We start from the raw sequence: 26,747 nt of genomic DNA on the forward strand, positions 1-26,747 counted from the left end.
TGTACCTTCGCCACGCACATCAGCCAATCAGAAGAGTATGCAAATTAACCCAACAATGATGGCCGTTAAATTTCCATACTGCAGGCAGATCCCACTGCGCCTCCCTGTGCTGGTGGCAGTGCGATTCCCCAGCCACCGCCCACCCCAGCATGTGATCCGGACCTGCTGTGGGCGGGGCGGGGCGGGGCGGGCAGCAGTGAGATCCCAGCCGCTGCCCACCCCAGCGCAGGATCTGGGCCTGCCGTTTGCGTCCCAGGGCAGGCGGCAGCGCGATCCCCAACCACCGCCCGCCCCAGCGCGGGATGTGAGAGGGCACAAGTTGGGCTGAGAGACACACACACACACACACCCCCACCCCCCACCAGTGCACAAATTTATTTTTGTGCACCGGGCTTCTAGTCTTCTATATAATAGAGGAATATGCAAATTAGCCAGGACACCATAACGTCATGACCAGACAGCAGGGACCTGAGGCTGCATGGCACCTGGCCGGGGTGAGGGACCTCAGGCCGTGCCCCCCGCCCAGCGGGGCTTGATGGGGGACCTCAGGCCACACCCCTCACTTAGTGGGGCTTGATGGGGGACCTCAGGCCATGCCCCCTGCCCCGACTCTGAGTCAGGAGACCTCAGGTCGTGCTCCCCGCCCCGGCTTTGGGCTGGTAGACCTCAGGTTGCACTCTCCCCCCCTCCCCCCCCCCCCCCGCCCGGCAGGGCTTGACGGGGACATCAGGCTGTGCCCCCCCCCCCCCCCCGCCTCAGTGGCTGGCGGGGGACCTCAGGCCACACCCCCTGCCCAACGGGGCTTGACAGGGGACCTGAGGCTGCACCCCCACACCCAGCACCAGGCCAGGGAACCTGAGGCTGTGCCCCCTGCCCAGAAGGGCTTGACAGGGGTGGGGCCAGCCAGGTCTGAATCTCCTGCGTTTTCGAAGCGCGTGCGGGCGGTGGGCAGGGACTTGACTCTAGGTTCCATGGCGTGCTCCAGACTCTGACAGAAGGGAGATTTGCATATACATTTTAGTAATTTTCTTTCATCTCTGACACTTCTATTATAGAGAAAGGGAATTAAAATATTTCCGCTAATTCCCTTTTAATGTGCACTAATTTTGTGCACCGGGCCACTAGTTGTTTTATAACAATGGCTTTGCTGTTAATGCATCTGAGTCACATTTCGCCATGACGAAGCATCCCTGTTATTGTCTCTGGAAACATAAAAGCGACACAAGGAAAACGTGATGCATGTACGCCTTGGGGAGGTGGGAGGAAGTCCCGAGGCCTGTGGTGACGTTTCCTCCCTTCCTCCTAGTGCTTCGTTCGACTCCACAGTCCGGCTGTGGGACGTGGAGCGCGGCGTGTGCATCCACACACTCACTAAACACCAGGAGCCTGTCTACAGTGTCGCTTTCAGCCCCGACGGCAAGTACCTGGCCAGCGGCTCCTTCGACAAGTGCGTGCACATCTGGAACACTCAGGTAATCCCTCAGACCTTTCTCAGAGGCATGCCCAATGTCAAATTTCGGTGACTCAGGCTCGAGACATCCTCTGGGGAGTTTGTGCTGGGGAGTGAGTCACCTGCCTCATCCTTTTCTGGAAGATGGGAAAACCGTAACCCAGTCCCCTTGTCGCCAGAGATGCTGCTCCCAGGGTACTAAGGTTGGGGGAACAGGTGTCATTTCACTTGAGCTTCCCAGGGGGTCAGCCAAGGGGCGGGGCCAGCCCTGACCTCCGGGCCACATCGTGTAGCAAATCGGAGGGTGCAAAGGAATATCTGTTTGCTTTGTGGTGCCATTTTGATTTTCCTAATGAAGATAGTGTATGTTTCCATAGGAAAGGGTATGTCATATTGGGTTGTGCTGTTGGCAGAACTCAAAGGAGACAGCATTTGAGTAAATGCAGCAGCGTGGGTATCCCTGGGTAAGAGGTTCTGAGTATAAGAGTGGAGGTGGGTGGCACTCAGCGGACTGAAGGGTCCCGAGTTCGATTCCCGGTCAGAGCACATGCCTGGGTTGTGGGCTGGATCCCCAGTAGGGGGCGTGCAGGAGGCAGCTGATCCATGATTCTCTCTCATCATGGATGTTTCTCTCTCTCTCCCCCTCTCTTCCTCTCTGAAATCAATAAAAATAAAAAATAAATAAATTTTAAAAAAGAGTGGACGTGGGTGAGAGGTAGAGTAGGGACTGTTATGTTGCGCAGTCAGCTCTCGGTTCTCCTGCCGATGGAGGAGAAATGGTCGGAGCCGTTGCAAATGGCCAACGGTCCAGTTTGTGTGACCTCGGGTGGATTGCATGGCCTCCCTTCACCTCTTGTAATCCAGCCTGCCTTGGCGTTCCCTGTGGCTGGTTTGACATTGCAGTACATTTGCATTGAGCCCATGCCCCCTTGTGGCAAGGGCTGGGAGTACATGAGGCAAGTGAACTAGCTGCCATGGGCAGGGTGTCCACTCAGACCGCAGGCTTCCCAGTGTCTGCCTCACCCAAGCTCCATGCTCTTGGAGAGGGAGAGGTGAGGGGGGACCCTCTGCGGAGCCAGGCTGCTGCTAAGCCTCACAGCCCAGACAGGCCACGCAGAAAACACACGTTCCAGGAATACCGTGCCTCTTCATAGAAACAGTGCTGGGTGGATTTGTAAAGTGACATCGTAGAAAAATGACATGAGGGCCCGGTCAGCATGGCTCAGTGGTTGAGTATCAACCTATGAGCCAGGAGGTCACGGTTGGATTCACGATCGGGGCACATGCCTGGGTTGCGGGCTTGATCCCCAGTAGGGTGTGTGCAGGAGGCAGCTGGTCAATGTTTCTCTCTCATCATGGATGTTTCTATCCCTCTTCTTCTCCCTTCCTCTCTGAAATCAATAAAAGTATATATATATATATATATTTTTTTTTTAATATATTTTTATTGATTTCAGAGAGGAAGGCAGAGGGATATTGAGATAGAAACATCTATGATGAGAGAGAATCATGGATCGGCTGCCTCCTGCATGCCCCCCAACTGGGGACCGAGCCCACAACCCGGGCATGTGCCCTTGATCGGAATCGAACCTGGGACCCTTCAGTCCGCAGGCCGACGCTCTACCCACTGAGCCACACCAGCTAGGGCAATAAAAGTATATTTAAAAAAGAAAAACATTAGGTACCGCCCGAGGTTGAAACCTCATCACATTATGTCACTCCTTTTGCCTAGATCTCAAACCTCTTTGATCCTCAGTGAGAGGATGCCCGCTAAATACAACCACGTGGATGCGCTGTGGCCTTGCTCCCGCCCCGTCCCGCCCCCTTAGCTCCTGCTTTGCTTTGCAGAGTGGGAGCCTGGTCCACAGCTACCGAGGCACTGGCGGCATCTTCGAGGTCTGCTGGAACGCCCGAGGGGACAAAGTGGGCGCCAGTGCATCTGACGGCTCCGTAAGCAGCACCCCCGGTGTGCTGGGGGTGGGGGGCGCGGGGAGGAAAGGGGACACACCCGGCAGCCGATACCCAGGGCCCAGGCTGAGCACCTGGCTCCTGGCTCCGACCCTGGATGGTGCCCCAGCCTTGACCCTCTGCTGACAAAAGGGGCTCTGGGTCCTGGGCCCTATGGTGATCCCCTGAGGCAGGGGGCGGCGGGAGGGTTGCCGAGGGTCGGGGTAGCCCACTCGTGTTCCCCAAGGCCATGAGCTCGGGCTTGACTGGTCGTCGGCCCTGCCGCTCGGTGTCTGGGCCGTACCACGGCCACTGCCTCTGTATTAGTCCCCAGGATGGTCAAAGGCTCAGTCACTAGGCTGTTGTTACAATTTCTCTGAATGTTCAGAACAGTGTGCCAATAGAACTCTATTTATAAAACAGTTGGGCGGGCCTGATTTGATCCGTGGGCTGTACAATATAATTTGTCCACCCGGCTCTGTTCCCTTCCATACAAGTAACATTTCCTGGCCATGTTACTTGCCGTAACTTCCACAAAGTAACTTTTCCGTTCCCTTTTTTACAGTAACTGTTCCAGCCACAGTCACAGGCTCTGTTTCCCCACAGGTGTGCGTGTTAGATCTGCGGAAGTGACCGCATTGTCCCGGGAAAGAGAAGTCATGGACCAGCAGTGGTGGGCACGGGGACCTTGGCACCCCTGAGACTCGATCCTGCAGCTGCGATACTGCGGGGGCGTGGCACGTGGGCATGACCTTGGAGCCAGCCCCTCCCGGCCACGCCCGGAGCCTGTATTCCGTAGTCCTCACCGAAACCTATCACACAGTTGTATCGGAGGGCAGCCTGACGCCACCAGCCGGATGGTGCGTGCAGACGGCTATGATGCCAGGCACGGCCGGGGGGAAGCTGTGCCAAACAAGAAGAGAAAGAAAACTGCGGTGATCACCCGAAAGCTCCCCACCCCGCACCCCCCACCCCCGCGGGCTGCGTGGTTCCCTCACGATAGGGACACCGCGGTTGGCTTGCAGAGGAGATTCCAAGACCAGCCTGTGCGGCGGGAATGCGCGCCTCGGTGACCCTGACTCCTCCGTGCCCCACAACCTTCGTTGTCCCGACAGCTTTGCTGGGCCTTCCGTCCACGATGGGGCTGGTTTCGCCTTCTTCCCGTCCCTGTCCTTGCCCGCCGCCCCCCCCCCCCCACCTTTGTCCTCCCTTCAGTGTCTGCATTTGCTGTAGATGTGGCCTTGGGGACACGTGGCAAAATCTTTGTCGACCGCTTTCTCACTCCTCCTCTCCCCTCCCCTCCCCTCCCCTCCCCTCCCCTCCCCTCCCCTCCCCTCCCCTCCCCTCCCCTCCCCTCCTCTCCCCTCCCCTCCCCTCCCCTCCATCCCTTTGTCATAGTGTTTCCTATGCATCGTAGGTCTCGAGGGCACTTTCCACGCAAAATAAGTGCTTTATGTAGGAAGGCAGGGCAGGGGGGCTTTTTACAGGAGAAAAAAAAGACTTATAAGAGAGAGAGCCCGGAGTATTTTTGGAAAAAAGAAAAGATATTTTTATGTTAAGACGATTTTAAAATCCTACAATGGCCATCAGACAGAGAGCTTTGTGCGGTTTCCTATTTTAAACTATTCCGGGGAGCGGTTCCGTGGCCTCGGGCCACGTGGCAGGTGGGAGGGCACCAGTGGGGGACAGATCCGAGGACGCCGCGGGGTTCCCTTGGCGGAGGGACACCCCGCTCTTTCCAGGGGGCAGCCCGGGGTCCCTGGAGTCTGCCTGTGTGGCCGCAGGAGGGGAATGAAGGCGGGTGCGCTGTGACCTCAGGAGCGAGTCCCCAACTAGATGGTATTGAAGCCATTGACACAGAAGGCCCTGCTCCGAGTCGCCTGTAGGTGGCACCACCTGGTTCCCGGGACGGCCATTGGCCCAGGAGGCGGGGGAGGTTGGGGGGGTGGGGCCTACCACGGCTGACCCCACGGCGCTGGGTCTCCCTGGTCCCAGGTGAACGGGGAGGGAGGCCCCGCAGGTGAACCACAGGTGGAACGTCACCGTCACCTCCGTCTCCATCCCTTCTTTCTCTGCCAAATGCGCGTTTCCTTTTCTAATCATGAGTCTTTTTAAAGTTTTTAAAAAATTAAACCTGGCTTTGTGTTCCCACGGGAGTTTCCTGTCCTTGCTGAGGTAGCCGTTGCACTGGCAGCCCCGCCGCCGAGCTGGTTTTGCAGGGGCCAGTGCGAGGGGGAACGTGGGCGCAGCGGGGACGGGACGGGACGGGGCGGGCGCCCGTGCGCGGAGCCCCGCCTCCCGTGTCCCGGCCGCCAGACAGGATCCATCCGCGGAGCCGGAAATCCACCCTCAGGGCAGGTGCGCGCGTCCAAGAGACCAGGCTGAGCCTGCGGAACCTCATCATGCCGCCATCACCCGGCGCCCCGTGGATACGTGACACCCTCGAGTCCCAGCCGGAGAAGATCCCAAAGTGCTGGTTCCGAGTTGGGTGCTTTATTTGGGCCGTGGCCCGGACACTCGGCGAAGCTCAGAGCCTATGACGTCACCACTCGCATCTCCCAAGCCCAAAGTCTATGACGTCACCACTCTGGTCCTGGATATCGATGAGAAACCTCGATCAGCTGCCTCCTGCACACCCCAGCTGACATCCCAGCCAACTTAGGTCATTCCTGCCCCGAGAAGTCAGGAAGTTTGGGGCGGTGTGTGGAGGTGCCATCTGACCCCCATAGAAACGGGCGCATCGCCGCGGGGGGGGGGGGGCGGCCTGCAGGGTGTGCGCTTGGAGCTTCAGTAGACAATCCTCCCACGAGGCCAGGAGCCAGGGTGTCGCCGACGCGTGGTCCGTGGGTAAACCCGACCCGCTTGGCCGGAGTGAGGTGGGAGCCGAGGGCTGGGAGACCCTGGACCACGCGGGCTCAATCCCGGCCGGCGGGGACCCGTGGGGATGAAGGCCAACCCCAGGCCCTGGCTTCCTGCCCCTGACCGTCCAAGAAGAGCTGCCGCAGCCACAGGGGACCAAGTGCGCGCATCCAGGCGCCGTGGCAGTGCCCATGCTCACCGGGAGCTGAGCTCCAGAAAGTCAGCCCGGCGTCCTGTTTCTGTTCGCCCTCATTTACTTACAGCTTAAACCCTAACGCTGGCAGTTAGTGACCAAACGTGACCTTGATTCTGAGCAGATGTCCCATGCCGAGCCTCCCAGACTCTCCGGCTGGGTTTGCCGGGACCGGGGATGGCGGGAACGGGCAGTGACCAGCATCATCCCGGGGACTGGAGTCTTTTTTTTAAATATGTTTTTGTTATTGATTACAGAAAGGAAGGAGAGAGAGAGAGAGAGAGAGAGAGAGAGAGAGAGAGAGAGAGAGAAAGAAAGAAATATCAATGATGAGAGAATCATTGATGGGCTGCCTTCTGCAGGCCCCCTAGTGGGGACCCAGCGAGCCCACAGCCGAGCATGTGCCCTGACCAGGAATTCAACCGAGACCTCCTGGGTCATAGGTCGCTGCTTAACCGCTGAGCCACACCAGCCGGGCAGGGACTTGAGTTTCCTTCTGTTCTAACATCGGTGTGAGGCGGGGGAAGTGCACTTTGTCCGACGTCAGGTCTGCTTCGTGCTGGTTACTTTCCTCCTTTTCAGCCTGTTCCACCTTTCTTTCTTCACAAATCGTGTTTCCAGTCAAATGCACAAACGTCCCCTCCGCCCCGCCTCAGGGCTTTGAACTCTGGCTCCTGCGGTGTTTGTCGTCAGTGTCAGACGTGCCAGCAACTAACTGTGCTTCTCCGGCAGCACCTCCACCCTGTCCGCCCGCGTCCATGTCCGCGTCCGCGTCCGTCCCCCCACCCCGCACACCCTCAAGCGCTCCAACAAAAATGATCACCTTGCGTGTGGTAGCTCATTTGTTCCAAGAGAATCAACAGCTCCTGTTCAGTGTCTTGAATAAATCGCTCTATTTTGATACGAGAGAACATGGTAGGTGTGCTTTCTTCATCCCGCTCGTCCCTGGGGCCCACGACTCCCCGATGAGCAGACACAGACTCCGTGCGTGCCTCCGGGACTGCGGCTGAACCTGCCCAGATGTGGGAACAGCAGCCCGGGTGTGGCAAAGGGTAGCTCTCCTAAGGGCACGTGTTTCTGTTTTAATCTTTATTGTTGAAAGTATTACAAATGTCCCCCTTTCCCCTCTTGACCCCCCCCACATTGTCCATGTCCGTGGGAGATGCATATATGCCTACAAGTTCGTTGGCTGATCTCTTCCCACCCACCACGCCTGCCTTCCCTCTGAGGCTTCAGCCTCTTCCCTGCTTCCATGTCTCTGGGTCTCTTTTGGTTCATCAGTTTATGTTGTTCACTAGACTCCACACGGGGGCGGGTGGGGATGGGGGGTGACTTCTGGCCGGCCATTTGGAAAAGTCAAAGTCGGTGACTCCTCCTGTCCCCCGGTGGTTTGCTGAGAATGCGGTTCCGCCATGAACTCAGAGGAATCTGCAGAATGGGAAGTCCCAGGGCCACTTCCACCCCAAGTGGGTGTGGCATCATTTCGTTCCTTCGTGGATGTCCCCCCCTGGGACAAGGAGGCAGTTGTCCTGGGGACCCAGGCTGTGTTTTGCTCTGTATATATTACCTTGTCCTCTACTCACTCTGTCCATGTGGGTGCTTAAACCCACCCTGAAAAATCCAGCCCTCCGGCTGCGCTGCCTTCGCATTGTAAACTAGCCTCCGGATGGAGTCATAGTCACTGAGACACTAACCTAAGTCAGGCCCGTATGAGGCTTGGCAATGACCTCCCCAAGTCCATTCTCTGGCCCCTCTCAGGAAACATTTCCGCTCACTGCCCTCTGCCCTTAGGAAGCAACACCTCCTCCACTAGCCTCCCTCCTCCCCGTGATCAGGTCAGTCCCTCCAGAGTGGACCACGCCCTGACCCAGTGGTCGGCAAACCCCGGCTCGCGAGCCACATGCGGCTCTTTGGCCCCTTGAGCGTGGCTCTTCCACAAAATACCGACTTCTGCGCATGGGCCACGAAGTTTCAATCGCACTGTATGTGTGCGCCCACACATGGTATTTTGTGGAAGAGCCACACTCAAGGGGCCAAAGAGCCGCATGTGGCTCGCGAGCCACGGTTTGCCGACCACGGCCCTGACCACAGTGACCGGCTCGGCAATGAAAAAGCATCCAGGCCGGATGAGTCCTCCTCCTGCAGGGGCTTTTCTGCTTAAGGTGCCGACAAAGATGGTTTCCCGGGAAGGTTTGTCTCCGTCCTCTGGGGTCCCAACCTGGTGGGGAATCTAGGATTGGGGGCCTAGAATCTGACCCCATGGAGAGAGCCTGGAAGGCGATGGAGGCAGAGCCCAGAAGACACGAACTGAGCAACCTGAGCCCAGGCACATGCAGCTGGACCGGAAGCTAACCACCCACCCCTCTGGTCTTCCTGAGATAAACCGAGACATCCCTCTGTTGCAAGTTGGCAAATTTCCGTTCCTTGAAACTGCAAGGATGACAAGCACGAGAGGAAGTAGAGACGAAGGACTTTTCTGAGTGTGGTGGATGCCTGGGCTGCTCTGCTTTTCTGTGGTCACATAGGGCCCAACCACATAGCCGGCAATGGGAACGGGACCTGGCTCTACGCCATGGGTCTAAGACAGCGGTCAGCAAACTGCGGCCCCTTGAGTGTGGCTCTTCCACAAAATACCACGTGCGGGCGCGCACATACAGGGCGATTGAAACTTCATGGCCACGCTCAAGGGGCCAAAGAGCCGCATGTGGCTCGCGAGCCGCAGTTTGCCGACCACTGGTCTAAGATATGAACAGGCTCTCTCTCCTCCTTGAGACCTGCTTACAATAAACTAACCATGAACCTCAGCCTGATACCAACCTGCAGGTTCTGCCCTGGGAACTTGATGTTCTCCTCAGCTCTCGCCTACTCTCGAAACGAAGTCTGAACGCGCTCAGCATATTCACGATAAAGCTTCTCCCTGTAAAACATAGTAAGGAGCACTTCACACTTCATGTCGCTAAGATGAACGTCAGCACCTTCTAAACAAACCTCATGGGACACAATCATACCGTAGACCAGTGGGTCTCAGCCTTCTGGCCCTTTAATACAGTTCCTCATGTGGTGACCCAACCATAACATTATTTTCGTTGCTACTTCCTAACTGTCATGTTGCTACTGTGATGCATCGTCATGGAAATATCTGATCTGCAGGATGGTCTTAGGCGACCCCTGTGAAAGGGTCGTTCGACCGCCAAAGGGGTCGCGACCCACAGGTTGAGAACCGCTGCCATAGAGGGAAGGGGAGAAGGGAGTAAGGAACTGAAATCCTGGGATGGGAAACAGGAAAATGAAGTGCGTTCCTGTCTTTCAAGATTGTTTCTCCCTAACTGGCTGGGAGGGAGGCTATCTCACATGCCTTGGCTCTTGAAAACTAAGGGAGATATATTTGTAATACAAATTTTTCTGAAAACTGCATTGTATCTACCAAAGGTTTGGATCATTTTTTTTTCTTACAAAATAACCTATAGTCTGAGCTATAGACAAACAGGATCATTGGACAGAGCATACCCATTTATCCTATAACATTTCCAAACGGGAACAGTTTACTTTTTACTCGCTTTGGCACAACAGATATATATTTTTAAAATCTATTTTATTGATTTTTTACAGAGAGGAAGGGAGAGGGATAGAGAGTTAGAAACATCGATCAGCTGCCTCCTGCACACCGCCTACTGGGGATGTGCCCGCAGCCGTGATATAGAAATAATGGAGTTTTTTGCTTTGAAAAAGAAATTGAGCCAAATACACTTTTCAATAGAGACTTCACCAAATAGAAAATGGCAGTGATGCTCTTAAGTGACTTGTCCCCACGAACACTAAGAAGTGACGCAAAGGTCCTGCCCCTGACGACCAGAATCGAACCTGGGACCCTTTAGTCCTCAGGCCGATGCTCTATCCACTGAGCCAAACTGGTTAGGGTGGCAAAACAAATACTTTGTGCACATGAAGAATAAAGCCAGTTCAGGAAATTTAAAAGTTATTTACAATATAACATTAACTTTCTCTACATAAGTGAATATAGCTAAATAGTACACTACATTGATCTTTTGTTCAGTTAGCACATTATATATCTACTAGTGGCCCAGTGCACAAAATTCATGCACATTAAAAGGGAATTTATTAGAGGAAATATTTTAATATTGCTGTTTGCCCTTTCTCTATAATAGAAGTGTCCAGCCGGCCCCACCCTCATTGGGCGACACCAAGACCCGGCCAGCCCCACCCCTGTCAAGCCCCACCAAGCAGGGGACGCAGCCTCACGTCCCAGCACAGAGTTGGGGGCGTGGCCTCAGGTCCCCCGCCCGGGCCTGGTCCCACGCAGCCTCAGGTCCCTGCTGATCAACGTTATGGCATGATGACCATTTGCATATTAAGCTTTTATTATGATAATAAAAGTGTAATATGCTAATTAGACCAGGCAACCTTCCGGACGAAGCTGGGGCTGCGAGGGAAGCCCGGGTTCCAGGTGCCAGAGGGAAGCCGGTGCAGGCAGCCTGGGGAAGGAAGGCCTACCCTTGCACAAATTTCGTGCATCGGCCTCTAGTATATATATGTAACAGGAGGAGCAGAGTTCAGAATGGTGGTGGAGATCAAAGAAGGCCTGAGTGTAGGCAGTCTCAGACCCCAATGTAGCTGGCGGCAGTATAAATCCACTGGAGGATGATGTTATAATTAAGTCAGTAACCCAAACAGGCAGCCCAAATGGGAAGACAAAAAGAACAACCCCCAAATGAAAGAACAAGAAAATTCTCCAGAAGAGATAAATTAAATGGAGATAAGAAATTTGTCTGACCCTAACCAATTTGGCTCAGTGGATAGAGTGTAGGCTTGCAGACTGAAGGGTCCCAGGTTTGATTCCGGTCAAGGGCATGTACCTCGGTTGTGGGCACATCCCCAGTATGGGGTGTGCAGGAGGCAGCTGATCGATGTTTCTCTCTCATCGATGTTTCTAACTCTCTATCCCTTCCCCTTCCTCTCTGTAGAAAATCCATAAAATATATTTTTTAAAAGAAATTTATCTGATACAGAGATCTCCAACAGCATGAACCAAAACACTGGATTTCTGATCAAACCTGCCTCTTCTGAGCCCTCTTGTAATGCACAGAGAACATGCAGCCCAACACAGAGACCAAAAGCTGAATTCCTGATGGGAGCCGTCTCTTTGGCACCCTCCTGTGGTGCATGAAGAACAGGCAGCCCCATGTGTGGACCAAAGGCTGAATTCCTGATGGGAGCTGCCTCTTCTGCGCCCTCTGGTGGTGCATGAAGAACATGCAGCGCAGCCCATCCACATGCCCTGCACCTCAGCTGCTTCTCCACTTGGCTGCCCTTCTGGCATCATCAATAACTTTACCCAAGAGCATTTGCTAGAAGTGCTGTTCAGAAGGAACCCAAGACAGACTGGGAGCCTGGTTTCAATGACTTTATTAACTTTCCCAGGGACTTGGACGTGGCATTACATTACAGCGCGTACAGATGCTGCTGAGCATTTGGTCTGAACAGTGATATTTAACCTTTTCATCTTGTGGCACATAAAATTCGGTGGCGACCCCCAAAAATATATATTTTGCCCATCTGACAAAGAAAATAGCCATACTTTTGATTCAATGACACCTGACGGCTATTGTGTTCGCTGTTGTCATTTTTTTAATTTGACAAACTAAGGGAAAGGGGTGGCGCCCCTGACTAAACAGTCAGGTATTGCATGTTGTACATATTCCTGTGGCGCAGAGGTCGGAAGTCACTGGCCTACAAGGCACTCTTCCATTCCCAAGGGCACGCACGTCGCTTCTCTTTTCACAAAGAGGACCCTCGGGAAGATGCTCTGACATGGTGATGAGAGTGAGCCTGGGGGGAGGGACACCTTGACAAAGGCGCTGGGAAGGTGAGAACACTTCTGAGGAACAAGGGCTGTAGAGCGGAGGATGGGGGGTAGGCCCTTTCTCTCTCACAGGTCTCCCTGGATTTGGGGAACACCTTCAACCTCGTTCGCCTGGCGGGACCCGCTTGCAATATGGATTTCGATTGTGCTGGCATCAGACCCTGGAGGGGAAAAGAGAGAAGGCTGTGATGGTGTCGTGTCCTGGGAGGCATTGCATGAGCTTCAGCAACGTGTTCGTGGACGAGATCACAGTGCGTGGGGTGGCTGCCTGCCCGCCTGCGCTCAACCCCAGGAGGTGCCCCACGAGAGGGAGACCCCCTTCTGTCACACTCAGACACCTCCAAGTGGTCCTTTCGTGGATGATGCCACGTGGTTTGGGGGAGAGCAGTGGGTTATCAGTAGAATGAAAGCAAAGGTCTTGCCCTAGCCGGTGTGGCTCAGTGGATAGAGCATTGGCCTGCGGACTGAAGGGTCCCAGGTCTGATTCCGGTCAAGGGCACATGTCTAGGTTGTGGGCTCGATCCCCAGTAGGGAGCGTGCAGGAGGCAGCCGATCCATGATTCTCTCATCATTGGTGTTTCTCTCTCTCCCTCCCCCTTCCTCTCTGAAATCAGAAATATATATTTTTAAATGCTGAAAGGAGAGGCAGATGAGCAACTACAAGACTGGCATCAGTAGGGGGCACTGTGACGTTCCATGTACACCCCGACGGGCGTGAGGGAGGTGACAGGCACCACCTCCATCCCACCTCACCTTGGTTGCTGACGGGCCTTGGGGGAGCCCTGGACCCCGCAGCTCGCCTGCCTCGCAGCCGGGGCCTCACCTCCAGACAGCATGCTCAGGGCCTCGTCGGATGTGTGCCGGCCCACACGTGCCACCTTCCTGGAAGCGGGGCTGTCACCGGGCGCGCAGGGGCCCTGGTGGGCGGGGCAGGCCCGCTCGGCGGCCGAGCTGGTCATGGGCTCCCACTCGATCTCCTTCCTGGGAGACTGCAAGTCCAGGCGGCATCCGGTCCAGCCGTAGAAGGCCAGCGACAAGAGGAACCCTTGGGCGGGATTCAGTATGCCCTGGAGGGGACAGGGAGACCCTGGTGAGGTGAGCACAGGCAGCAGGCGGCGCGCCCCCTGCTGGCCTCGCCTGGAGTGGCCGAGCCGGTTGATGTGGCAGACTCCTGAGGCCACCTGGGGCAGGGAACCGGTCCTCACTTCTGTGCGGTACGCACACAAGAGCTGAGCCAAGGCACCAAGCCACTGCCAGGCACAGCCCGGAGGAGGCAGGAGCGCTGGTCTTACTTTCAAGTCCTTGCCAATCAGATTTCCTCCGATTTTGAAGCGCCATCAAAATCAATTCTGTGTAGGACACAGTGTATTTTTCCACTGAGAGCTCCTGTTTGTATTTTTTTAAATATTTTTATGGATTTCAGAGAGGAAGGGAGAGAGAGAGAGAGAGAGAGAGAGAGAAAGAGAGAGAAAGAGAGAGAGAGAGAGAAACATCAATGATGAGAGAGAATCATATCAGCTGCCTCCTGCACGCCCCCTACTGGGGATCAAGCCTGCAACCTGGGGATGTGCCCTGACCAGGAATCCAATCGTGACCTCCTGGTTCATAGGTTGATGCTCAACCACTGAGCCACGGGTCCGGCCCGTGTTTGTGTCTTTATTATAAACGCAATCTAATGGAAGCAGGGGTAGGGGGGGCACCAATGTGCTTCCACCTGACCATCACGTGTATTTCTAGCCAATATATTTTGATGTGTGTCATTATGTAGCTGTATTTAGTATAATTTTTTGTTTATATATATATTTTTAATCCTTACCAGAGGATATTTTTTCCATTGATTTCCAGAGAGAGCGGAAGGAAAAAAAACATCGACATGAGAAAGACACACTGAGCCAAACCAGCCAGGGCTACATTTATAATCTTTTAAAACGTATTTTTACATTCATTTCAGAGAGAGGAAGAGAGAGAGAAACATCGATAAGAGAGAAACAAAGACAGGCTGCCTCCTGCACGCCCCTCCTGGGCATGTGCCCTGAGCAGGAATGGAACCCGCATCTTTCGGTGCAGGGATGATGCTCAACCAACCGAGTCACATAGGCCAGGGCTGGGTTTTATTTTGCAAGAGGAAAATTTAAAATCAGGACTGACCTACCATAATAAACCACGTGGTCTTGGCCGCATTTCTGACATATTTCAAAGCGCCTCCGTTGATGTCCGGTTGCATCTCCAGATAGAAGAGAAGGCTTTCATTGATGATGTTCGACAACCAACTGTGAGAAAGACAATGGCCGGCCCGCCCGCCCGGTGAGGACATCAGCCGCAGAGGGCGTGCTTACGCACTGGGGGCAGGGGGCGTGTCTCCCCAGAGCTCACGGTCCTCCCGGGGTGGCCGCAAGCACTGCCCCCCCATCAGAATTTGACAGAAGACCCACAGCTGCTTCCCCGTCCCACGCAGAGACAGACAAACCCTCCATCAACCCCAAAGTTGGTCTTCGTTCGAAGCGTGGCATATGGTTTGGACCAAGACCAAAGCAAACCTTATCTGACATTTATGTTCAGATGTTTTGTTTGTTTGTTTGTTGTTTGTTTGAACCCTCACCCGAGGATATTTTTCCATTGATTTTCAGAGAGAGCGGAAGAGAGAGGAAAGACAGAGACAAGCATCCAGCACGAGCCCCGACCAGGGCCTGGGCCAAGGAGGAGCCTGCAACCCAGGTACATGCCCTTGACCGGAATGGAACCTGGGGCCCACTGGTCCACAGGCCGACGCTCTATCCACTGGGCCACACGGGCTAGGGCTGATGTCCGAATGTTTTGATGTGATTGTTGGGAGGCAGTGAGACGGGCAAGGCCAGCTCGTGAGGCTTTAAGAGAAATAATGACGCCTCCCCTCGCAGTGCCCGAGCCTCCTGGCATCGCATGAGTGGCCACGCCCACAAAGGCAGGCCTGCCTGGGACACGTTGCTTTGCGGCAGCTAAGGGTTTTCTTTTTTGTTTTTTTTTCACTTTATCCCCACCTAGTGGGCACTTTTATGTACTGCGAAGTGGGAGAGAAAAATGCTCTACTTGTTTTGAGTCTGAAGGTAGAGGAGGCCACTGCGGGTGGAGAGCGGCCCCTGGTGGTGCCCCTGTTATCTGTGTTCTTATCTCGGGCCCAGAGCTCCTTGGAGAAGAGCTCCCTGAGGAGATGACTGTTGTGCCCAGATTTCAAGATTCCCAAAGGCCCACCAGGGAGCCAGCGAGTCCGATGCAAAAGCAAAGAGTCCTTCATTTCAAGCTAGCTTGAGCTCCCCGTCCACCACACTCACCGACAAAACAGCAAGCCAAGTGGCAGAGAGAGGGAAAACTCTGTGTGGAGAGAGGTTTTATAGGGGGTTGGGGTGAGGGGAGGAGAAAGGACTGTGGGCCCTGCCGATTGGCCAGGCGCAAGTCGGTGTCTTGTTACACAGGATGTGGTCATATCTATGGCGACTTCCCTTGATTGTCATTGGTTAGTTTAAAGAAGTCCTGGGTGTTGGCTAGCAGAGGCTTGGCTTCCGGGAAGAAGCCTTGCTGAGCACATGGCCAAGGTAAGATGGAGAGCATAGCCCTTACCCTGGGGCAAGATGGAGGGCGTAGCCCTTACCCTGGGGCAAGGTGGAGGGCGTAGTCCTCGCCCTTTCATTCCCCCTTGTCTTGGAACTTCCGGCTCAATCATGAGACGGACTGCATTTCTATTTCACCTTTGCTAGAGACCCGTAGTGGGCACACAGAACTATCAACTGAACTATCCCTATACGCTTAACAAATGGTCTGGTGGAAGGGAAAGAAACCATTTTAGATTTAACAACTTCTATTGAAATAGGATTTTTCTTCTTAAAATTCCTCCATGGCTATCAAAAAGCCAAATCAAGATTAATTTATCCTGATGTTTGCATAAACACAACAAGAATGGTAACTGACTACCTTTGCTGGAATTTCATGGTTGAACCTTAATGTGCCCCGTAGGGCCAGGAAGCCAAGCCATCCAGCTGCCATCAGGCCTGCCTGCAGTATCTGCTGAGTTAGGTGAATCGGTTTTCTGATTGTAACCTGCTGCCGTGCATGGGGCACAGGTCTAGTTCTCTCTCTCTCTCTCTCTCTCTCTTTTTTTAAAAATACATTTTTATTGATTTCAGAGAGGAAGGGAGAGAGAGAGAAACATCAATAATGAGAGAGAATCATGGATCGGCTGCCTCCTGCACACCCCCTATGAGGGATCGAGCCCGCAACCCAGGCATGTGCCCTTGACCAGAATCAAACCCGTGACTCTTCAGTCCACAGGCTGATGCGCTATCCACTGAGCCACACCAGCCAGGGCAACACAGGTCTATTTCAAAGCGTCCACGTTGGGCAGAAGGCCTGCGGGGGGGAAACTGAGGAGAGAGAAATTGCTCTCTACCCTTCTGGCCTGAGCTCTGACGCGTCCCACCAAAGCTGTGCCCTCACCCTTGGAGCTTCTTAGATACTGGCAGCTGGTGCCAAGACTGACACGAGTGGGTGGACTGAGAATGCAGGGCCAATGCTGTGTTTCCATGGTAACCTGGCAGGGGGCACCCGGATGCTGGGGCTGGGATTGTGAAGCCGGGGTTGTGTTCTAAGGGCTTCCCGTCCCATCTCTGTGGATCTGACTCTTTGCAGAGGCTGAGGGGCTGTGGACTTGCCTTCTGTCCTGCGTGCATTTCCTGGAAGGGCCGCTAGCCCAGAGCTAAAGGTTTCCTCTCCAAAGACTCCTCCCTTGGGCCCTGGCTGTTGTGGCTCAGTGGATAGAGGGGCGGCCTGAGGACTGAAGGGTCCAGGATTTGTTCTGGTCAAGAGCATATGCCTAGCCCTAGCCAGTTTGGCTCAATAGGTAGAGCGTCGCCCTGCGGACTGAAGGATCCTGGGTTTAATTCCTGGCAAGGGCACACGCCCAGGTTGCAGGCTCGATCCCCACTGGGGGGCGTGCAGGAGGCCGCCGGTCCATGATTCTCTCTCATCAGTGATGTTTCATTCTCTCTCTCCCTCTCCCTTCCTCTCTGAAATCAATAAAAAAAAAAATTTAAAAAAAGAGCATATGCCTGGGTTTGGGCTCCTCCCCAGTAGGGGGCACGCAGGAGGCAGCCAATCAATGATTCTCTCTCATCATTGGTGTTTCTATCTCTCTCCCTCTCCTTTCCTCTCTGACATCAATAAAAAAATACATACATACATATATATATAAAGACTTCTTCCTCTAGAACTCTCAGGTCCCTCGTGGACAAGCAAATTGCCCAGGGGCCTGCATGTCCCTTCCCAGTGGCAAGTACAAGGAGCAGAAGACAGGTTACCAGACAACGACAACCAGCATGATCTTGAAGAATCGGGTCTTGATCATGGCTCCCATCCGCCTCTCCTTCTCCGTGTAGACGCCTTGTCTTCCTTTTAGTAACGAGGCCACTGTGGAGAGAGGGCATGCGCGATGCTCAGGACGCAGCAGGGAGCCCTGGAGCAGAGCCCAATGGTAACATCTTACGCGACCTGATGACCTCCGTCTCAGCGCTGATGAAACCGGACTTTGAGTTTTACTAGTTCAGGAGCTACGTTTTAAAGATTTACATTTTCTGTGATAACAATGAGCCCTAGCTGGCATTGCTCAGTGGACAGAGCGTTGGTCCACGGGTCACAGGTTTAATTCCTGGCCAAGGGCACGTACCTGGGTTGCAAGTTCTATCCCAGGCCCTGGTCAGGGCGCGTGTGGGAGGCAACCAGTGAATGTGTCTCTCTCACCTCTGTGGGGAGCGGCTGCAGTGTTCGGACAGGTTCAAGCCTCGGACCAAGGAGAGGGCACAGTCCCCTCACGGCCACGTGCAAGTCCCAGCTTGGAGGGCAGGGCCCTCCCAGCGCAATTACAGCCAACAGCTGTAGTTGTGAGCATGAACCTATGGTCCGAACACACGGCCCCTCGTGCCTGAGTGACGTGGGCTTGATAGAGTTCAGGTGCATGTAGTTGAGTAGGGTCGGAAGCCACGAGAACGCTGTAAACATCTTGACCACGCCCTGACTTTGCCTCGTGGCATCTGCTATAAAATAAAGACTCGGCTTGTAGTCCGTGGCGCTGTCGCTAGCTCTCCACCAGAGAGGACAGCGTCCCACCCAGACCCAGCTTTTTTCTCTTGTCTGTCTTTTCTCCATCCTTCACCGCCCCCTCTCAGGCTCACCGAACCTGGCTGAGCTGGCGGCACATAAGGCGCCCTGGGGCTGAGTATGCCATGGCCATGCCGGCCCGGCACACACATCCATGTTTCTCCCCCTCTCTCTCCCTTCCAGTCTCTCTGGAGATCAAATGGAAAATATCTTCGGGTGAGGATTTTAAAAACACGTTTCAAGTTCTCCATCATGGCCGCCCTGGTTCTCACTCTGTGGGTGAGATTCCCGTGGGGAGGCGGAGCCGTGGGGAGGGGATGGGCGGGGGGGGGGATGAAGCCCCAGCCCCAGCCCAGATGCCTTCCCAGTGCGTCCTGCTGACCACAGCCACGCTCAGCCGGCCTCGCACCACAGGACTCATCTCCTGTGCTCTGCCTCCTGCCTCCTGCCTCCTGCTCCGCTGAGACCAGACGGGGGCCAAGTGCATTCTAGGAGGAAGCAGGCCCTCGGGCCCTCACCCCCTCCCTTCTGCTCCGGCCTCCCTCCAGTTTCCCAGCTGCTCCGTCTCCAGGCCACAGCGGGGCGGCCAGGGGAGCCCAGGGGGGCGGGAAGCCGGCAGGTGCTGCCTGGAGGCGATGCTGGCCAAGGACGCGTGCAGCCATGGCCACGGTGGCTTGCTCCCTGGTGTACACAGCTGCTCACTGCCCCCCTATATCCTGCTTCTGTCTCAGAGGACGATGGGTGAGGCCAGCGCCCCGGATCATTCCAGAAGGACAGCACGTGTCACGATCCAGACCCCAGGCCACCACGTGGGCGCTGCCCTGTCCTTACCTGCCGTCACCGTCTTGCCGAACAGGATGGGGTTGGCCAGCAGGACGAGCAGCAGCGGCAGGTAGGCGCTGATGTAGTGCGGGATGGCGTGCTCCAAGCCCCGCTCGCACCTGCCAGAGGGGGGCCCCCCCCCCGAGTTATTCCGGGGACGCCGCTCAGCTGGGAACGAGGCAGGAAGGCCAGAGGGGAGATACCGGATTCCTTCCGCCTCTGCCCCCAGGAAACTTGACAGCAGCGCAGGCTGGGGGACTGCAGAGTCGCTGGCAAGGAGGTGGATCGGGCGCCGGGGCTCCCTGCTGGGGCCTCCGCAGTTCCCCCCAGAAACGGAGAGAATGGAAAGGACCCGGGTGGTGGATTCCCCCCCCCCCACCTCCCAGTCTCTGCTCACGGGAAAATCGCACAGTCCACGGGGACAAGGCCGCTCAGGGAGCCGGCCAGTGGATGCCGGTTCTCAAGGTTCATGGGAGCCATCATTCTGTGGCTCTTTCCAGGGAGAGGGACGGGGTTCCCGTTGGCTCGGGGACACCTGTGGCATGCTGGGTGCCACACAGGTGTGCTCCCACGGGAGGAGCTCACCAGGTGAGAGATGCATAAGGCAGAGGGAAATGGCAGAGGCGGGGAGAAGTGAAGGCCAAGGGGAGAGGACTGCTCAGGCCCAAGGAGGAAGGGGAGAAGCAGGTGGGAGGGGGAAGAGCAGGTGGAGGGGGAGAAGCAGGGGGAGGGGGAGGGGCAGGTGGGAGGGGGAAGAGCAGGTAGAGGGGGAGAAGCAGGGGGAGAAGCAGGGGGAGAAGCAGGGGGAGGGGGAGGGGGTGCGGGAGGTGAGAGGGGGAGAGCTGGTGGCTGGGAAGGAGGAGTGACAGGAAGGCTAAGGCTCTTGTGTTGGAGGAGCCAGAGGGGGTCGCGGCGGGAGATGCAGAGCACCGGGTGGGGAAGTGGCGCCGTCTTTCCGCAGCGGCTGCCTTACCTGGACAGGGACGGGTGGTAGAGCATGAGCACCCCCTCGGCGCTGAGCAGCACGGCCAGGCCCCAGGCCATGAGGTGGTAGAGCAGGATGATGCTAGGAGAGGAGAGAGCCGCCTCAGCTGCGCAGCCACGCCCGCGCTCCCCACTCGGGCAAGGAGTGGCTTTAGTTGGCCCGTCGGCTGTTCTTTTTACTGGGGTGGAGTTCATAAAACAGAACCATTTTGCCCTGGCCGGTTGCTCAGTGGTTGGAGCATCGGCCCGCGGACCGAAGGGTCCCGAGTTCGATTCTGGTCAAGGGCATGTACCTCGGTTGCAGGCTCCTCCCCGGCCTGAGCCCTGGTCAGGGTGCCTGCAGGAGGCAACCCTTCGGTGTGTTTCTCTCACATCAATGTTTCTCTGTCTTTCCCTCGCTCTTCCACTTTTTAGAGAGAGTGGAAGAGATGCTTTGTGTAGGTGAGGAAAAGGCCTACCTTTATTCTTTTTTATGTCGATATCCAGTTGTCTGAGCCAGGGTGAGGATTCCCACACAAAACAAAACAAACCAACCAACGCCACAGTGAGATAGCACTGCGCACACCAGGAGGGCTGACACGCTCAAAGCCACACACATGCACAGAAAGTAACACGTGTCGTTAGCACAGACGCGGGAACGCAGAGCCAGCGCTCCCAGCTGCTGAGAAAGTACAGGGTGCACCTCGCGGAAAGCAGCTCCTTAGCGGTTATACTCAGGGACGCGATGGCCCGGGGCTTCCGCCCGGAGCTCCCACCCTGGGATGAGCGGAAAACGCGCGTCCTCACAAGCACTTGCGTCCACATGTCACTGCAGCTCTATTCCTAATCGCCGCACAATGGCACCCCCTCCATGCCCATCAGTGATAAACGGATAAAGTGCCCACGGCCCTGCAGTGGAATATTACTCAGCAACGAACAGGAATGAAGCGCTGATAGATGCTACAGCGTGGACACACCTTGGAAATGTTATGTGAAGTTTAAGAAGCCGACACAAAAGGTTGTATAGCGTATAATTCCACTTATGAGAAACATCCAGAACAGGCAGATCTAGGCACAGAGAGTAGATTAGCAGCTGTGGGGGGCTGAGGAGAGGGGAGAATGGACGGACAGTGACTACTAACCAGCACAGACATTGGGGGGGGGGGAGGGTTAAAGCGTCATAAACTAGATGATGGTGATGGCGGCACAATTCCGGGAATTCACTACAAGACAGTGGATCTTTGTTGTTAATCCTCACCGAGGATATTTTCCCACTGATTTTCAGAGAGAGTGGAAGGGAGGAGGGGAGACACAGAGAGAGAAACACTGATGTGAGAGAGACACATCCACGGGTTGCCTCCTGCACGCACCACTCCTCCCACACTGGACCAGGGATCGGCCTGCAACCGAGGTGGGTGTCAGGCTCAAAGGGGAGGGGCTGTCCGAGGTGAGGCTGCAGGTGTCTGTCTGGCGATGAGACCTGGCTAAATGGCGGCACACCTTTCCCGGGGCCAGGGCACCAGAGTGGGCCCCCCTCCTCCGCCTACCTCAGTCCCGACGACCTCCGGATCACCAGGTAGGCGTCCACCGCGTAGCAGAACAGCCACCAGAAGCAGGTGCTGTAGAGCAGCTGGATCCACACCTGTGGGCGGGAAGGTGGCCATCAGGGCCCAGGGCCCGGGCGCCAGGCTGCCCCAAGCGAGAGATGAACCTCGCCGCCCTCTGTCGTCAGCAGGCGCACAGGGCAGCCTGGGACACACTGGGCAGGCCTGGAAACCAGGGCGGTGTGGCGGGGACAGCTGTGCGCCTCTGTCCGGGTCTGCTCAGCGCCTGCCCCGCGAGCCCTGAGGGTTCAGCTGTGGGGCGTAGACCGCCCGAGGGCTCATAGGGTCTCCGGGCCAGAAGTGCTTTTGCTGAGAATGAAGGGGTGTGGGCAGGACAGGCAGAAGGGTCTTCTCATGGGAGGGGAGGGGAGGGGAGGCGAGACTCCGGGGATGCAGTGGGCAGCCATGGAGGGGGCGGGGCTGACAATTCTCTACAAATGGAGGGTCCAGGCAACCTCCGTGGGCCGAGAGCACTCACTGGACTTTATCTTGGTGGACCATGTGTATTTAAATATATATATATTTCATTAGGCAAAATGCAGCCAATAAGTCAGTAGCTTTCTTTTCTTCTCTCTCTCTCTCTCTCCCTCCCTCCCTCTCCCTCCCCCCCCTCCCCCTCTCCCCCCCTCTCTCTCTCCCTCTCCCACCCTCCCTCCCTCTCTCTCCCTCTCTCCCTTTCAGCCAGCTGGTTCTGACTGTGGCTCTACCTAAGGCAGTGGTTCTCAACCTTCTGGCCCTTTAAATACAGTTCCTCATGTTGTGACCCAACCATAAAATTATTTTCGTTGCTACTTCACAACGGTAATGTTGCTACTGTGATGAATCGTCATGGAAATATCTGATATGCAGGATGGTCTTAGGCGACCCCTGTGAAAGGGTCGTTTGACCGCCAAAGGGGTCGCGACCCACAGGTTGAGAACCGCTGGCCTAAGGTAAGGCTTGCAGGACTGTATGCGCATGCGCTGAGCGGGAGGGAGGGAGAAGCCACATTAAAATCACAGAGGCCGTACCCCAGGGCCCCTGGTCATCAGTTCTGGGGAGGGAGTTAGGTCTGAGGGTTGGGGGGAGGGGTGGGGAGACTCTTTGAGGACCAGGGCACATCAGGAGCTCAGCCAGAGAGGAGGGGCGAACAGAGGGCGAGCACTCACCGCACTCCCCACGCAGAAGGCAGCAGGCCAGATGTCCGTCCCGTTCCCCACGTTCATGGTCTGAACAAAATCAGGGAATCCTAGCCACACCGCCGCCCGGACCATGACACCTGGGCGGGAATTGGAGGCGAGAATGAGCCCATTTTTTACCCGATCCTGATGTGGATCTAAAGCTGAGTTGTTGCTCTGTGATGGATGGATGGATGGATGGACAGATTGATTCGCAGATGGGACAGAAAGGGAGAGAGAAAGAAGGGAGGAGAAAGAGAGGGAAGTAACGCCCATGTTGATGTGCGCACAGAGAGTAACTGCGATGGTGGCAAAGCCATCCCGGCATGGACTGTCTAACAAACCACCATCAGCCATAAGCGTGTTCCTGTATTTTGTGTTTACTTGGCATTAAGAAGTGATTATGGAAATAGCAAATCAGTTACTTCTCGGCTATATATATATATATATATATATATATATATATATATATTCATTGATTTCAGAGAGGAAGGGAGAGGGAGAGAGAAACATCAATGATGAGGGAGAATCACTGATTGGCTGCCTCCTGCATGCTCCCCTACTGGGGATCAAGCCTGCAACCGGGGCATGTGCCCTTGACCAGAATGGAACCCAGACCCTTCAGTCCACAGGCTGCTCTATCCACTGAGTGACACCATCTCGGGCTTGGCTATAATTTTAATGTCCGTGTTAACTCTTATTCATACAGAAAAGAGTGTTAGAAAGAGCACACTGTTGAAGTTTAGGAAGAAACTTGCTGCATCCTCTTACAACTGCACTGAAGAATCTCACAAATTCGCTGTTGACCACTTCCTTCCGACACTTATTATTTGTGAGTCTTTATTCCCATTAGACCCAATATGGAATCCTCCTCAAACACTACACATACTTCAAGTGTAGGTCGAGGTTCTTGGTTGGGCAGCGCTTTTTCCTAGGCACCCCGGCCCTGGCCCGGCTCCGCTGCACAACCGACAAAGACACGGTTGTATTTTTTAGAAACAAATGTCCCTTAGACATAACTTTTGTTGTCGTTGTTGCTCCTCACCCAGGATATTTTCCCATTGATTTTTAGAGAGAGTGGAAGGGAGAGGGAGAGACAGAGAGAGAGAGAAACATCGATGTGAGAGAGACAAATCGATTGGTTGCCTCCTGTATGTTCCCTCTGCAACCGAGGTACGTGCCCTTGACCGAAATCAAACCCGGGACCCTTCAATCCTCCCGCGACACTCTATCCACTGAGCCACACTGGCTAAGGTCCTTGGCCATAACTCTTAGGGACCGTCTTGTTTCGTGGATCGCGGGTCCTCTAGTCCTCCTGTCCGGTCCCCAGGGAACCGGTTCTCCCTTCTCTGTGCTCCTGAGCTCGCAGATGCCCTGCCTCCCTGCAGGCCACGATCTCACCCAGGCAGCAACCAGATCCCCCCTGCGGGCAGCGCGCCCTCACCCAGGCACCAACCAGATCCCCCCCGGGCAGCGCGCCCTCACCCAGGCAGCAACCAGATCCCACCCGCGGGCAGCGCGCCCTCACCCAGGCACCAACCAGATCCCCCCCGGGCAGCGCGCCCTCACCCAGGCACCAACCAGATCCCCCCCGCGGGCAGCGCGCCCTCACCCAGGCACCAACCAGATCCCCCCCCCCCGCGGGCAGCGCGCCCTCACCCAGGCACCAACCAGATCCCCCCCCCACCCCCGCGGGCAGCGCGCCCTCACCCAGGCACCAACCAGATCCCACCCGCGGGCCACGCGCCCTCACCCAGGCACCAACCAGATCCCACCCGCGGGCCACGCGCCCTCACCCAGGCACCAACCAGATCCCACCCGCGGGCCGCGCGCCCTCACCCAGGCACCAACCAGATCCCCCCCGCGGGCAGCGCGCCCTAACTGTGCCCGGACCAGGGCCACCCTGGGGCCGCGCGCCTCACCCAGGCACCAACCAGATCCCACCCGTGGGCCGCGCGCCTCACCCAGGCACCAACCAGATCCCACCCGCGGGCCACGCGCCCTCACCCAGGCACCAACCAGATCCCCCCCGCGGGCCGCGCGCCCTCACCCAGGCACCAACCAGATCCCCCCCGCGGGCCGCGCGCCCTCACCCAGGCACCAACCAGATCCCACCCGCGGGCCACGCGCCCTCACCCAGGCACCAACCAGATCCCACCCGCGGGCCGCGCGCCCTCACCCAGGCACCAACCAGATCCCCCCCGCGGGCCGCGCGCCCTAACTGTGCCCGGACCAGGGCCACCCTGGGGCCGCGCGCCTCACCCAGGCAGCCGAGCACGTCGCAGGCGACAGCGGCGCGCAGGATTCGGGTGGACGCGGGGGCGCGAGCCGGAGCCCGCGGGGAGGTGAGGGACCCCGCGGGGGCCGCGGGCCGGCGCCCGGGCAGCAGCTGCAGGAGGCCGAGCGCCAGGCGGAGCGCGCCGCTGCCCAGGCACAGCGCGTTGAAGGCCCGCGGCTGGAAGCCCAGCACGAGCTGCGTGGCGGCGTCCCGCGTGGGGCAGCAGAAGGTCCCGAGGCGCGGGGAGGCCATGTCGGTGCTGAGGCCGCGGCCCAGGTCTGCCGGGACCCGCGGGCCGCCTGGGTCATGTGCGCCGGCCCGGCGGGGGGCGTCATGTGCTCTGGGCTCCCCCCACTACCCCCCGCCCGTCTGGAGTTTGCAGAAAAGGCGCGGGCGCGGCGGGGCCCCTGCGGCCTCTGCGAGGCCACGAGGCCTCACGAGGGCGATGCTGGATCCGGAGGGGGTGGGGGAGGGGCGCCAGAGGTCGGGGGTCAGCCTTCTCCCCTTTCACCAAGCCTCCCAGGGGCTGGATTTTGCGGAATCGAGGCCCCCAAACTCCATCTCCTCTTAACTGATCTGCCAGAAAAGCCCGCCTCTCTCTCCAGCCTGATCTCTCCTGAGGGGGCTCTGCCGTTTCTAATCAGAAGGTTTACAGGCACCGCACGACCAGGAACGGGGACTGGTGTGGGCTGCGCGAAAACAATGCTTTATCATCGCTACACTCCCCTCCCTCGAGGAAACAGGCCCACAGAAGCAGCGTTTGCATTTAAAATCAACAAATGAACCTTAAAGAAAGGGATACTGGGCCTAACCACACACTCACACTCTCTCTCTCTCTCTCTCTCTCTCTCTCTCTCTCTCTCTCTCTCCCTCTCTTCCCCTATCAAATCTGTTCCATTTATTACTCAGCTCAGCGGTGTAGGTTCGCTTTTGACATTTGAAAGGAACTTCCAAGAGTAATTCTGTTTAGAAAAGAATGTTATTCAAGTGTATCCAGGCTTTCTTAACTGCTATAATTGCCTGCATGGCTCACTATACATTGAAAATCACGCTTGCCGAAACCTGTTTGGCTCAGTGGATAGAGCGTCGGCCTGCGGACTGAAGGGTCCCGGGTTTGATTCCGGTCAAGGGCATGTACCTGGTTGCGGGCACATCCCCAGTGGAGGATGTGCAGGAGGCAGCTGATCAATGTTTCTCTCTCATGGATGTTTCTAACGCTCTGTCTCTCTCCCTTCCTCTCTGTAAAAAATCAATAAAATATATTTTAAAAACGAAAAAAAAATCACGCTTGATTCTAGAGCAGTGGTTCTCAACCTTGGCTGCACATGAGAATCACCTGGGAATCTTTTTAAAATCCTGATTTCTGGGCCTCATCCTCCGGAAATTCTGTTTCTTTGTGATGGGGTGGGGCCACATTAGTAACAAAGAAACAGAATTTCCGGAGGATGAGGCCCAGAAATCAGGATTTTA

At 56.1% G+C, this 26,747-nt stretch overlaps 2 protein-coding genes across 2 annotated transcripts in view; one reads left to right on the plus strand and one right to left on the minus strand.

Annotated features, from left to right (window-relative positions):
- Positions 1 to 4,691, plus strand: part of TBL1X (transducin beta like 1 X-linked) — a 122,016-nt gene extending 117,325 nt beyond the window's left edge. The window contains exons 14-16 of the mRNA XM_081080913.1: positions 1,307 to 1,472; positions 3,299 to 3,400; positions 4,004 to 4,691. Coding sequence (XP_080937039.1) covers positions 1,307 to 1,472; positions 3,299 to 3,400; positions 4,004 to 4,030 — 295 coding nt within the window. The 3' untranslated portion in view covers positions 4,031 to 4,691. The remainder of the gene's footprint in view (positions 1 to 1,306; positions 1,473 to 3,298; positions 3,401 to 4,003) is intronic.
- Positions 4,692 to 12,396: 7,705 nt separating this feature from the next.
- On the minus strand, positions 12,397 to 25,529 carry GPR143 (G protein-coupled receptor 143; the record flags this gene model as incomplete). The annotated part of the gene is made up of 9 exons (XM_081115268.1): positions 12,397 to 12,491; positions 13,154 to 13,397; positions 14,483 to 14,600; positions 17,658 to 17,766; positions 19,285 to 19,394; positions 20,249 to 20,341; positions 21,786 to 21,880; positions 22,991 to 23,100; positions 25,262 to 25,529. The coding sequence occupies 9 exons, from the start codon at positions 25,527 to 25,529 to the stop codon at positions 12,397 to 12,399; spliced, it is 1,242 nt and encodes a 413-aa protein (XP_080971394.1).
- Positions 25,530 to 26,747: the final 1,218 nt, after the last annotated feature.

This window comes from Myotis nattereri, assembly GCF_964212035.1.
Source record: "Myotis nattereri genome assembly, chromosome: X".
In the NCBI taxonomy this organism is placed as follows: Eukaryota; Metazoa; Chordata; class Mammalia; order Chiroptera; family Vespertilionidae; genus Myotis; species Myotis nattereri.